The following is a 13,631-nucleotide window of genomic DNA, read 5'->3' as shown; positions in this document are numbered from 1 at the left end:
TCATACCGCTAGCTGAATGATAGACCAGGTACCAGAACCAGTCTTCTGAATTCCTAATCAAGTGGGTTTTTTGTTTGTTTGTTTTGTTTTGTTTTTGCCACATTGTGATGTCTTGAGGTCCAAGCATAGACCCCAACTCTTGGAAAGATGATTATTCATTGAGCTGACCTGTGCCTCAAGTGAGAGGGAAGATTACTGAGGTTGGCTGCATGCCCAGGAAAGGCAGCTAATAAGTGGGAAAAGAGTGCTCTAGTCTGGTAGCCAAAAAACCTCAATTTGAGTTCTGGTTGATACTACTGTAGTCCCCTCTTACCTGAAGTTTTGCTTTCTATAGCAATTCAACTATGTTAAATGGAAAATTACAGAAATAAACAATTCATAAGTTTTAAATTGCACACGGCTCTGAGTAGTGTGATGAAATCTTGTGCTGTCCCATTCTGTTCCACCTGGGACATGAATCATCCCTTTGTCCAGTGTATCTACACTGTCTATGCTACTTGCCAAGTAATCACTTAATAGCTATGTTGGTTATCAGATTGACTGTCCTGGTATCTCAGTACTTGTGTTCAAGTAACCTTTATTTTACTTCCTAATGGCCCCAAAGTGCAAGAGTAGTGATGCTGGCAATTTAGATATGCTAAAAAGAAGCTGTGAAGTGTATGTATGTAGAGGCATGCCTCGAAGATATTGTGGGTTTGGTTCTAGACCACTGCAATAAAGCCAGTTGTAATCTTTTTGCTGGAGGGGAGTCTGCCTTCAATCTGTAAAATACACAAAATCTGGGAAGTGCAATAAAGTGAAGTGCAATAAAACAAGTATGCTCATATAGGAGAAGTTATATTATATACAGGATGTGGCACTACCTATGGTTTGAGGCATCCATTGGGGGTCTTGAAACTTAATCCTTGTGGATAAGGGGGATTGCTGTACTTTCTGTGTGACCTTGAGTAGGTTACTTTTCTCCTCTTGAGCGCCTCCTCTTGAGCTTGCTTCCTTGTATATAAAATACAGAGAATAATCCTTGCCCTTTCTCCCTCTTTGGAGAATTATAAAGCTCATATAAGATAGCAGATTAAGAACTCTGAATTCTGCTGTAGCTGGTTTGGCTCAGTGGATAGAGCTGGGCCTGTGGACTAAAGAGTCCCCAGGTTCGATTCTGGTCAGGGGCACATGCCCGGGTTGCGGGCTTGATCCCCAATAGGGGGTGTGCAGGAGGCAGCTGATCAATGATTCTCTCTTATGATTGATGTTTCTATCGCTCTCTCTCCCCCTTTCACTCTGAAATCAGTAAAAATATTTTTTTTTAAAGAACTCTGAAGTATGATACAGAGGTATTGGAGAGGTCATGTAGTAGTAAATGGACTTACATCCTCTTGGCTACACAGGTTCGAGAGGCCTTGAGAAAAGCAGAGAAGGAGCTGGAGTCACACAGCTCCTGGTATGCTCCAGATGCCCTTCAGAAGTGGCTACAGTTGACACATGAGGTGGAGGTGCAGTACTACAACATCAAGAAGCAAAGTGCTGAGAAACAGCTGCTGGTGGCCAAGGAGGGGGTAAGACATGCCCTCATGCTGCCCTCTTTTCACCTCCCTCCCTTTCACCTGCCTTCCTCCTTTCTGCCTCTCCCTATCCTTACTGTTAGACAAAGAGAGATCCTAGTGCTGGGTTCTGTTTCTTTTCCTAATACACAGCTCCTAATAATTTCTTTAAGCTTCTGGAGCAGGGAATGAGGGTGTGGGGGTATCCCACTTGCCTTCTAGGAAAGATGCAGCAAATGGAGGGAGGCATATGGAAGACTGCCAGCCATAGAATCACAGGGGCAGCATCCTCCTGGTGCTAGGGTACTGACCGGGGATCTTTTTGCTTTTCTTGTTTCCTCTAATTTCTTTCTTCCTCTACTCTTTCCCTCCCCTTGCCTTCCTTTTCCCTTTCCCATCTTCTCTTCCTTTTTCTTGTGCAGCCTAAACTGTGATAGGAGAAAGATATTCCTCAAACTCTAATCCCTGCTTTTTTTAAATCTGAGGGTCTCATCTTTGCAGGCTGAGAAAATAAAAAAGAAGAGAAACACACTCTTTGGCACCTTCCACGTGGCCCACAGCTCTTCCCTAGATGATGTGGATCACAAAATCCTAACGGCTAAGTAAGTAGCACCTGTTGCCCGGCTCTGGCGGTGTCCGTCCCAATCTCAGAATTCGAGGGTATGCAGGGCTTCCAACCCCAATTCTACTTCTTCATTGATATCAGGACAGCTCTGGTCTCCTGTCCCAGCCCTTATCTAGCTCCGACCTTATTCTTAGGTTTATGATTTAATTGTGTTTCTTATTTATACATATCTCTCAAGTTGTTCCTCTAAGAGACCTCATTCCTATTCAGGCTCACACCCAGCCCATGCCTGCATTTCTCTTTTTTCTGTCCTCAGGCAAGCTCTGAGTGAGGTGACAGCAGCTCTGCGGGAGCGCCTGCACCGCTGGCAGCAGATTGAAATCCTCTGTGGCTTCCAGATTGTCAATAACCCTGGCATCCACTCACTGGTGGCTGCCCTCAACATAGACCCCAACTGGATGGGCAGTACACGCCACAACCCTGCTCACTTCATCATGACTGACGACGTGGATGACATGGATGAGGAGATTGTGTCACCCTTGTCCATGCAGTGTAGGTGATCTCTTGGGTGGGATGAGGAAAGGAGTCTTTGATGTACACACAGGTTTAAAGTCATTGGCCACTGCCATGCTTAAACAGCACATGGAGCAGATACCAAGGAAGACAGTTCAACTCATAACCTTGGTTGAAGCACAATTTTCACCAGATATTCCTTTATAGTTGTCCTTTCAGTGTTTTTTTCCTTGCTTTATGCTGTCTGCCCTCTGGGTTTATTGTATTAAGTGTGTCTCCCTTCACTCTGTGCTTTTTAAATCCCTTTATTTACCTTTGCCCTCCCCCATGTACCTTTGTAAAAATAATCTCCTTAGTGGTTCATGATATAAAAATGGCATTTATTTTAACTCATTTATTTTATTGCTTTTATTTGTTTTCATTTTATATACATTATTCTTAATTGCTAATGTAGATGAATAGAATGATGTCTCTTCCTCCCTGGCTTTTTGTGTGAGACCCCCAGGAAGCAACAGTTCCTTAAAGTGATATAGCCCTAAATCTTCCAAACCAGAAAGACATTCTTGTCCAGGAGAGGTCTCCTGTGCAAGCATGTCTGGTTTTCCACTTGAACTCTTGGACCTCCCCACCCTCTGTCCTGGGTCTTTTTCCTTTCCTCTGTTGTCTCCTCTGTGAGTGATAAGAGCTGAGTAGAACAGAGTTGAAAGAGACAACACTGTGTGGGAATTCCTCAGTGAACAAAGGAACTTAATCCTTACTGGCCCAGTTGAGGTTTTCTCTGGATCAGAGGCTATTTTACATACATAGACTAGAGCCTTATAAAAAATCTGTTTTTCTGGGCCATATCTCATGGGTGCAGAAGGGATGGCAAAATCCTGGGGCTGGATTAGGGGCTCACTTTCAGAAATCCAGATACTTTAATCACGATGGATTCCAGCTCCAGATAGGACTTATTTGTAAAATTTTCAATGATACTTTGCCTCTTGCCAAGACTCTTTATCTCCCTGTTTTGATACCTTTTCAGGGCTTCTACTCAAAGGCAATAAGGTTAGGATCACTGGCAGGCAGAGCCTGATCCTTGATCTAAAGGCTCCTATGTTCTCTGGGTTGGGAGGGCCCATCATTAGCTCTGAGCTACCCACCCCTTTGCCCCCTGGCCCTTCCCTTATCCTATTGGTGGGCAAGCTGAAGCCCTCTGTAAATCAGATTCTCTTCTCCTTTTGGCCTGGCTGTTGGACCCTAGATGCTGCCTGGCTGATGGGGCGTAGGTTCAGTGACCGCTCTCTCTGCTCAACATCCGCCGGCTCGGATGATCAGTCCCTCTGGAAATACCCCGGTTTGAGGATCCCCTTTGGGGCTTTTGTTTTTCCGACTTTGGGGACTAAACCAACACTCCTATCCCACGGGCCCCTTCTCCTGCCTGCCTCACTCCCCTGCCTGCTCCCTCAATTCCCTAAGCACTGTCCCTACTAACTGCAGGGAGAGGTTCGGGGGTGAGAAGAATCAGCCTGCTCAGATGAGGGCTGGAGAGAATACCCATGGTGATGGAAGGCCTAGGCTTCTCCTTTTAGCTCAGCTAGACAGATGTCCTGGTGGCCTTTCTTCCAGCTGGGCTAGGATGGAAAGAGGGAAGGAAAGATTCTCCTCATTTCTCTTTTTCATGTTTTTCCCTTATTTCTCTGTTTCCCCTTTTTTCTCCCTCCTTATTTCATGCTTCCTTTTCCTCTTCCACTCTGCTTTCATGCTTGAAGGCCACCAGCCATAGAAGCCTTGCTTCCCCAGCTCTCCATCACCATGGACTTTTGCTTTCTCCCTGGTGGTCCTTCTAAGGTTTCTGCCATCCTTATAACCTGGCCCTTTCTCCTATTTTTTAGGGAGAAGGCAGGGAAGCCCATCTATCAAGGTAGAGGAGAAAAAACAAAGGTGTGAATTTTGTTTTCAGCTGGGGCTGGGAGTGAGCCCAAAGGGAATGCTCTAGCACATTCCTGCGTTACCTGGTGCCCATGTAGCCCCCTTCACTGGGCATGGTGGCCATCATCTTCCAAGAGCCTGATTTGTAGCATTGATTCAAGAGCTGGTTCTTTGTTGTTTACATGTTTATTAGAGGAAATTCAAGAAGTAAAAAGAATAAGCATGAGCACAACAAAGGCCTCCATAGTCCCACCATTTATGAGCGCCTTTTTTTTGAGTCTTGTGAGATTTTAAAATAATTTTTATGTGGTCAAGATAATGATAACCACTACCATTTACTGAGTGCCATGAACTGTGTCAGGTACTTTAAATACATTATCTTGAAGCCTTACGACATCTTACGGGATTTTATAAATTAGGCATTAAAATAGGAATGTCAGTTGCTCAAGGTCACAGCTAGCAGTGGAAAGGCTTGGTTTCAAACTCTATAGTCTTTTGTATTCCCTAGTTCTAGGTATTTCTTTTACAAAAAATGTTGTGTCCTTTGGTTTGCCCTGAGCATTTTAACCCTTTGTACACCATAAGTGTCTGTAGACGCAAGCAGAGGACCTTACCCACACGCCACATGCGTCTATAAAAAAAAAAATGTTTTCCCTAAGTGGCAGCCCTGACCAACTTTAAAACCATTTTTTCGTGAGAATTTTCAGCTGAAAATATTCAAGAACATCAGAATTGTAATATATTTATTTTTATAATATTCATTGCAAATTGATTTTTTAAATTAAATTCAAAATATCGTGGCATGTGGGGATGGTTTCCGTTTTGGACACGTGGCAGTTAACTAGTTAATAGGCATTTTTCTGTGCATTTAAAATCTTTTCATAAATAGCATTTTTAATAAGTATATAGTCTTCCAGTAACTGGGTATAGTATCATTGTCTCATTGTTCCACCTTTGTCTTTGCTTTCACACAATTACTAATAATGATGTGATGAACATGTTTGTGTATAAATCCTTGTCTAAACTATGAATTATTTCCTGAGGTTGGCTTTCTGAAAGGCTGGTTCTTAGTGCTCTCCCGAACCTTGCCCCTAACCCCTATCCTACCTTGTCCTGCCTGTGTCCTCCCACTAACTGCCTTGTCATATCCCTTTATAGTAATGTTGGCCCTTGGTCACTTTCCATGGGAATTGCCACTAAAACTGACCCAGGCACCTTATCTTCAATGTCCCCTTTTAGGACCCCTGGTGGGAGGTTTTGGGGAAGAGGTGTCCCATTCTTCAGACTGGGCACTAGAGGCCCAGAGTGGTCTTCAGCAGGCATTTCTCCATGGGCACACCTGCTTGCCTGCTAGCCCAAAGTAGGCTGGCCCTTCCTCATGCTGTCTTCACTTTCCTTGCAGCCCCAAGCCTGCAAAGTAGTGTCCGGCAGCGCCTGACGGAACCACAGCATGGCCTGGGATCTCAGAGGTTGGTAGAGGGTGAGGCTGGCCACTTCTTGACAAGCCGGGTATCTCTGCGGCGAATGCGCAGCCTTTCATCTGGACAGTCTTTCAGTTCTGAAGGCCATGGGACCAGCTCTCCATCTGCCTCTGCTTCTCCTTCTTCCTGCTCCTCTACCACCACCACCACCACCGCAGCCGCCACCACCACCACCACCATCCATGTCCACCCTGTTTATTACCACCAAAGCACTTCCTATTTCCTCCAGATGGATCCCTCCTCTGACCCATCCACTTGTGACAGCACCACTGTGATGCCTGGGCAATCAGAGAGCTTGGGGTATCAGCTGTCTCTCTTTCTTCCCTTCCTTTCCTTTCTACTGCCTTTACCTTGGCCTCTGCCTGCTGGCTGCTGCTTGGTCAGCTGTGGGGGGGTGTGCAGTGTGTCCTTTCTCAGCCCTGGGATTCCTTAAGGTCAGCATAACTCCTCACACCTTTCTTCCCTTCTGTGTTTGGGGTTTGCTGAATCTAACCCCCTCCCTCATGGTCCTGTAGCACTTTTGCCTAAACTATGAACTTTTACATTCATTATCTCAGTGGAGACCTCACTTCCTTTACTTCAACAAACATTTATTTTATTTTATTTTTTAAATATATTTTATTGATATTCTACAGAGAGGAAGGGAGAGGGACAGAGAGTTAGAAACATCGATGAGAGAGAAACATCGATCAGCTGCCTCCTGCACACCTCCCACTGGGGATGTGCCCGCAACCAAGGTACATGCCCCTGACCGGAATCGAACCTGGGACCCCTCAGTCCGCAGGCCGACGCTCCATCCATTGAGCCAAACCAGTCATGGCTCAACAAACATTTATTGATACCTACTCTGTGCCAGGTTCTGCTGGGCATGAGGATTCATAGATGATAATAAATAATCCCAGCCATCAAGGATTACAGTCTGACCTGGGAGATGTACAAAAATAATTATGGAACAATTTGCTAAGTGCTATGGGGGTACTGAGGAGGGAGTGACTAACAGTGTGTACTTGGGTGGAACACTTCACAAAAGAGATGGCATTTGTGCTAACATCCTGTGTACAGTAAAAGGAGAAAATGTATTTTAAGCTGAGGAAACATGTGCAGAGACATTGGAAATTTAAAAGAATCTGCTATTTGTAGTTAGAAACATTGGATATGTGTTGGTGTGAAGGGGTAGCAAATGAGGCTAGAATGATGAAGGGCTCTGAATGGCTAGGGGCTTTGGCCATTACCCTGTAAGAGACAGAGAACTGCAAAAGAATTTCCACAAGGAAGTTAATTGATCAGATTTCCATTTTAGAAATAACATATTAGTAGTCTAAATAAGAAAAGGAGGAGACAACAGGAATTTGGAAGTCATTGTAGTAGACCACTAGGGGAGGTAATAAGGTGTTGGGATGGAAAGGAGAGGATTAATTTAGTACTGGCCATGAGGGATGGAGGAGAAGGAGGAGTCTGTGATGACACTTGGAATTAGGGAACAGAAGAGAGTAGACATGTTTAGGGGTTTTGGACAAGAAAAGTTTGTAGGTGAGGCAGACATCAAAATAGTCAGAGTAGGAAGTTAAGGCTCTGAACAGTAGAGTAGTTTCCTCAGGCCCCACAACTAATTAGGAGCAGAACATAGACTGGAACTTGGTGTTCCATTCTAGGATACTGTTGGATATTTTTGTCCTTCCACAAGGTCATATAAGAATTGGTAGGAAGCTTTCTCACACAGCTTGATTTGGCAGTTGTAGGGACTTGCCCTGTTGATACCTCAAGATGATAGGCGAGGATCCAAGATAGTAGCCTTGACGTTGTCTGGAATAGCTTAGGGACCCTCAGAAAGTCTATCTCCTCTGGAAGAGCCACTCATCTCTGAAATTGTAGCCATGGCCCAGTCCTGGCCTTTGGGCTGCATCCTGCTTACCCTGTTGCTTCGTTTTGGTCCTGCCACTCTCTGGATACCAAGCTCTCTAGCTCTGCCCCTTGAACCTCTGGATAGTTATCCTTGAGGGCTGTTCCTTTTTCTTTCACAAGGAACTGCCTTTACTAGCATTATTGCTCAGCAGAGCTACTCATCTTCATTCTCATCCTCATTTTCATCCAAAATCCCAGGCAAGGAGACTGCTTTTTCCCAAAACAGATGGAGAGTACTGAGTTGGTTTGGGGGCACTAGGAGATGCTGTGAATACTATGTTCCAAGGCCCATGCTGAGGCCAGTGGGGAGGGTGGGTGGGAAGGTACCTGCATCCACTTGGCCTATTCACTGCTTAATTTTCTTTTGCACCATGCACCAGAGGATCGTCTCTAAAGGCTAACAGGCTCTCTAGTAAGGTTAGTAGTTTGGGATGGGAGTCCAAGGCAGCCCAGCCTTTGGGGAGGGATACCCCTGGCCTGAATTGTCTCAAAGATTCAGGGAGGGAAGATGAGCTTGCCTCAGTGGACCTTGTCTCTCCTATATCTATCCAGGCTTCCTCCCAAGTTCTTTTCTTTCTTTGGGAGTCTCAGCTTTTAGTTGATGGGGAAGGCATAGAAAGATGGGAAACATGACCAAATGGGGCTGTGGGCCTGGAGGAGAGAGCCTGACCTCTCTTCCTTGGCATTAGAAAGGTAGGCTCCGCCCTGGCTGGTTGGAGTGTCATCCCATATACCGGAAGGTTGTAGGTTTGATTCCTGGTCAGGGCACATACCTAGGTTGAGGGTTCAATCCCCAGTCGGGGCACTTGTGGGAGGCAACTGATTGACATTTCTCTCTCACATCGATGTTTCTCCTCTTTCTCGCTCTCCCTTTCTTTCTCTCTCGAATCATTAAAAAACAAAACAAACCCCCTCACTCCCAATAAAAAGAAGGTTGGCTCCTGGGAGCCTTACCACCTCAGACTCAAGGGCCCTTTTCTAGTGTTGCTCCTCAGAACTTCCTTGGCATCATGCTCAGTGGTGGTTCGTATGTATGAGGAAAAGGCAGGATATGGAGATGATCATCTTAGGGCTTAGAGAAGCAAGGGTACATTTACATAGAAGCAAGGACAGCATCAGATATTATGAAAACAAATATGAGACCAAATATTGGTAAACACAAGAGTATGTGGCTGAAACAGTATTTGTAGAATGGGAGTTGGAGATAGAATTGTGTTCTGCTATCCTTTCCAGGAAGGTACTGACTCATGGGGTGGCTGCTTAGTTAATTGTTTCCTACTGAAAATTAAACCTACAGGGTGGGGAAAAAGTAGGTTTGTAGTTATTTGTATGGAAAATAATACAATAATAAATAATTATACAAGAATAAACTGTTTCGCTCTCAACTATAAACCTACTTTTGCCCACCCCTGTATAATAGCTATGAGCCAACCTCCTGCTTTTGCCTATTTTAAGGGCCTGGAGCCTTTCCTAATTTTTGACCCACAAGCTTCCTTCTTCCTAGGTCCTGTGGTGCTCCCCTCTCCCACTTCCAACACTTTCCCTTTTGGCTTCCTGACTTGTTTATTTAAGCATCTGCCTTGGCCCTCTCCTCTACTCTGGGTTCCCAGGCCTCTGGGAAAGCAGAAGGAAGGTTAAGGGATTGGCAGGGGACCCCCACATGTACCTTTTTTTTCTGTAGCGCCTGGAGGGGTGGCATCCAGAATTGGTTCATGGCTTTTTTAGGAATTGCCAGCTCCGAAAGGTTCTCAACTTTATGGACTAGCCTCTGTGTATGCATGTCCAGTGCACAGTGCCACACCCCCATAACTCAGCCTTGCAAAGAAGCCTCTTGTGACCGGCCCCCATGTGGGTCTTTCAGCTTGACCAGCCTTATCATCATCATTCCCACTATACTTTCTACATTTCCAAATACTTTGCCAACATATTTGATCCCCCAAATAGTCTTGCAAGATAATTGAATTGGTATTATCTTCATTTGGCCCAAATTGAGGACCTGCAAGTTTAGATGACTTGTCCAAACCTCAGGCAGAGATGGAAATTGAATCAAACCTATGATTTCTAGTGTGCAGTTCTTCTGAACCACTGCTCCTTAAAGGCCAAACATCCTGTCTTTCTGCACCTCTCTCCATTCTCCCTTGCAGCAGAGCTTTGAAAAAGACTCCACCCTTCCTGCTGCCAGCTGACTTTGGTTTGAACTCTGCAACACTTCTCTATGACCCCCTTTGAATCCTGTGAGAGGGTTGATGGAGGCAGCATCCTGGCCTTTTTGGGTGGGTGATTGTTTGCAAGGCTGTTCTAACTATCTCCTCCCCAGCCTGGGTCAGGCCCACTTACTGCATGTGCCCTGTTTCTTGGAGCCTGGCCCAAACTGGATGTGTCCCAGGGTGTGACAGGAGTAAGTGGGGGAGGAAGGCATGGAAAATGGTGACTCAGAGCAAGATGTGGATTCTGTGTTAGCTCGGGTTGAGTCTTAAGAAATCTAACCAGCTATGGGAAAGCAGAGCTGTTATAATGAGGAGAATGCCTGTGGTATTGAAGCCTGTGGCTGCCCTAGTTTAGGGCCTGGCCATTCTTCCAGGGTGGGGCCCAGGCATTAGAAAGCCCTTTGCCTGACAGATGATGATATGACATTTGTGTTTGCTTCTTGTTGTCTGTCTCTTCTTCCCCCATCACTTTTCCCCCTTGTTTCCTGCCCTCCCTCCCCCTTGGTCTTGCTTCTTCTTTTGCTTTCCTTCTTCCCCAATTTTATTCTTTTCTCTCTGTCTCTTCTCCAATTTATCCCCATTCCCTATTCCTGCCTCCTCTGTCATCCTGTACTTATGACCTACTCATTTTCCTTCTGTTTCTCATCATTCTCTTTCCCACTATGCCTTTTCATCCTATTTTCATTTCTCCTGCTGTTTTCTTTACCCCCATTTTCATACCCTGTCCTGTCTTTTCATGTTGTCTCTCTCTCCTCTGTCCTGTATGTGTTCCTTTCTTCTTCTTTGTCCTGTCTTGCAGGGATTTGACCCATTCCGATTCGGAGTCCTCCCTCCACATGAGTGACCGCCAGCGTATGGCCCCCAAACCTCCTCAGATGGCCCGTGCTGCAGATGAGGCTCTCAATGCCATGACTTCCAATGGCAGCCACCGGATGATTGAGGGGGTCCACCCAGGGTCTGCGATGGAGAAGCTGCCTGATAGCCCTGCCCTGGCCAAGAAGACTCTACTGGCGCTGAACCATGGGCTGGACAAGGCCCACAGCTTGATGGAGCTGAGCCCCTCAGCCCCACCTGGTGGCTCTCCACCTTTGGATTCTTCCCATTCTCACAGCCCCAGTTCCCCAGACCCAGACATGCCATCTCCAGTTGGGGACAGCCGAGCCTCACAGGCCAGCCGAAATACACGAATTCCCCACCTGGCTGGCAAGAAGGCTGTGGCTGAGGAGGATAATGGCTCTCTTGGTGAGGAGGCAGACTCCAGCCCAGGCCGGAAAAAGTTTCCCCTCAAAATCTTTAAAAAACCTAAGAAGTAGGCAGAATGAGGGTGGCAGTGGCAGGACCGCTTATCTTTCCCTGGTCTTCTGCCTCCCCTTTTCTGCCTTCTAAGATACTGGCCCCTAAAGTGGGGCCTGGGAGGGGTTAGCAGGGGCCTGGGCACTGTAGATACCTGCCCCCCTCATCCTTGGGTCCTTCAACATTATTTATTAACTGACCACCATGGCCTGCCTGCCCTGCCTCCCTCCAACTTTGGGCTGCTGCTATCACTCCCTCTCCACTTCAGTGCATGTCTTAGTTGCTGTCCCCTCAGCTACCAGCTCCACCTCTGAGGTCCAGCTTCTGTCTCTGCTGTCCCAGTTTTGAGGTTTGGTTTCTTGTTTTCTCTGTCTCCTGCTTTCAGTCTCTTCCCTCCCACCACTCCCCAACTTCCCCTAGCAGCTATGGGGGAAGATAGGAGGAGTAACTTCTGACACCTGTGCCTCAGATTTAATCCACCCCACCTATGATGGTTCTCTTTGCCCCAAACTGGGTCCTAGGGCCTAATATTTGAGGTTTGTTTTTTGGGAGTGTTGTGAGCCAGAGGAAATCGTGGCCTGGTGCTCACTCAGGCCTCCAGGAGTCAATGGGGGAGTGAAACCAATTCCCAGAGAACAAGCCACTAGAGAATTATAAAGAGAGGCCACGCTAAGGGATAAATCGGGAGAGACTTCTTAGTTGGAGGAGGAGTAGATGCTAGTGTTATGGGCCACAAGGCAGTCACTTTTTCTCTCTGCTCTCACCCACACCTGCCTCTCTCTTATCCCTGCTCCCCCACACTGTAGGAGGGTTTGTCTATAAGGGGGGCTGCCCAAATGCTCCCCAAGCATCAGTACTAGCAATCAGGACAACTGGCTCCCCTGGCCATGGGAGCCGCAGCCATGATACAGGTCTCTAATGGGGCCCTGGAGCTGTTGGGCAGGATGTTGTTGCATTTGAACCACAAGACAGTTTAAAATTGAAAAAAAGAAATCTCCTGAATTTCCCAAGTGCCTGCACCACACACTCCCCTTATCAGAACCGTTTTCATGTTACGGCATACCCTGGGCCAGAGGCTCAAAAAGGACACAGTCGATTTAGGGAAGGGGGTGGCTAAGGAAGATGGTGTAGGTGAAGGTGGCTATGTGACCACTTCCTGCCACCCTTCCCACCCTTTAGACAACTCTCTTCCCTACCTATTTTTGCTATGGCTATAAAGATATTTTCCCTCTGCCTCACTCCTTGACATGCCTTTACTCTGGGATCCTATTTTGGGCCTGGGGTGGGGGTACCTGGGGCTGGTCTTAGGAGGGGGGTAGGCTGCAGACTGCCTTGTACCCCCTGGATACCCTCACATGGGTTTTTCTGTGTTATTTCATAAGACTCTTTGAAGTCCAATAAAGCATGTAGGAGATTTTAACCTCTGCTGGCTTTGACTCTTATGGTGTTGTCTGTGCTCTTTGTGGCATAGCAAACAGGATGAAGAAGAGACTATTTCTGCTCTGTCAAGAGAAAATGAATCTAATACACAGACCCAAAAGGTCTCCGGGTAGCGTTACCAGATGAAATACAGGACACCCAGTTAAATTTGAATTTCAGATAAGCAATAATGATTTCAGTATAATTATGTCCCATGCAACATTTGGGACACATTATTTGCTAAATCTGGCAACCCTATCTCTGGGCCATATTTTTTTTTTCATTTCTTTAATATATAACTTTATTTCTGGTTATAGAAACAAATGCTAAGAGGGGAAACAGAACGTCCCCATCCACATACAATTTAATAGATAAAAGAACAGTTACAATAAATGAAAAACAAAATGTAGAAATTTTAAACTTTGTTATAGCTTTAAAACATTAATGTCTGATACAATTAGAAATCACATTCATTTCTCAAACTTAAAAAAAAAAGTATGACTCCTTATTTAAAAAGTACTGTATCCCATTAGAAATGAAAAGGCAGGCCGCACAGCCGCAGTGGGTCCTGTCTCTCAAGGGCAGCCTGTCTCCTGCCACCACGAGTGTCCACGAGCCGCCCTGGGCTCCCCAGACCAGACTTCACTCACAGGCGGTGACACTGCAACGTGACCTCCACTTCACACTCCAGGCTTGGACCTTAATTTCCACTTTGTAGGAAACCACTGCTTTTAAAGCACTGATTATTAAACATATTGTAAAAAATACTTTAGACAGCCAGCCACTGTAAAAAAAAAAAAAA

At 46.0% G+C, this 13,631-nt stretch overlaps 1 protein-coding gene across 6 annotated transcripts in view; it reads left to right on the top strand.

The window, feature by feature from the left end:
- The window catches only part of STIM1 (stromal interaction molecule 1), a 213,052-nt gene extending 200,218 nt beyond the window's left edge, over window positions 1–12,834 (top strand). The window contains exons 8-13 of one of the 6 annotated variants that reach the window (XM_081098657.1): window positions 1,386–1,553; window positions 2,040–2,140; window positions 2,420–2,655; window positions 5,930–5,996; window positions 8,291–8,327; window positions 10,917–12,834. In XM_081098657.1, coding sequence (XP_080954783.1) covers window positions 1,386–1,553; window positions 2,040–2,140; window positions 2,420–2,655; window positions 5,930–5,996; window positions 8,291–8,327; window positions 10,917–10,961 — 654 coding nt within the window. In that variant the 3' untranslated portion in view covers window positions 10,962–12,834. Of the gene's footprint in view, window positions 1–1,385; window positions 1,554–2,039; window positions 2,141–2,419; window positions 2,656–3,859; window positions 3,953–5,929; window positions 6,309–8,290; window positions 8,328–10,916 lie in introns of all 6 variants that reach the window. The other 5 variants (XM_081098655.1, XM_081098653.1, XM_081098656.1 and 2 more) reach the window with 5 other exon arrangements.
- The last annotated feature ends 797 nt before the right edge of the window (window positions 12,835–13,631 follow it).

This window comes from Myotis nattereri, assembly GCF_964212035.1.
Source record: "Myotis nattereri genome assembly, chromosome: 9".
In the NCBI taxonomy this organism is placed as follows: Eukaryota; Metazoa; Chordata; class Mammalia; order Chiroptera; family Vespertilionidae; genus Myotis; species Myotis nattereri.
Note: the sequence above shows the minus strand (reverse complement) of the source record. Positions and strands in the feature narration are given on the sequence as shown.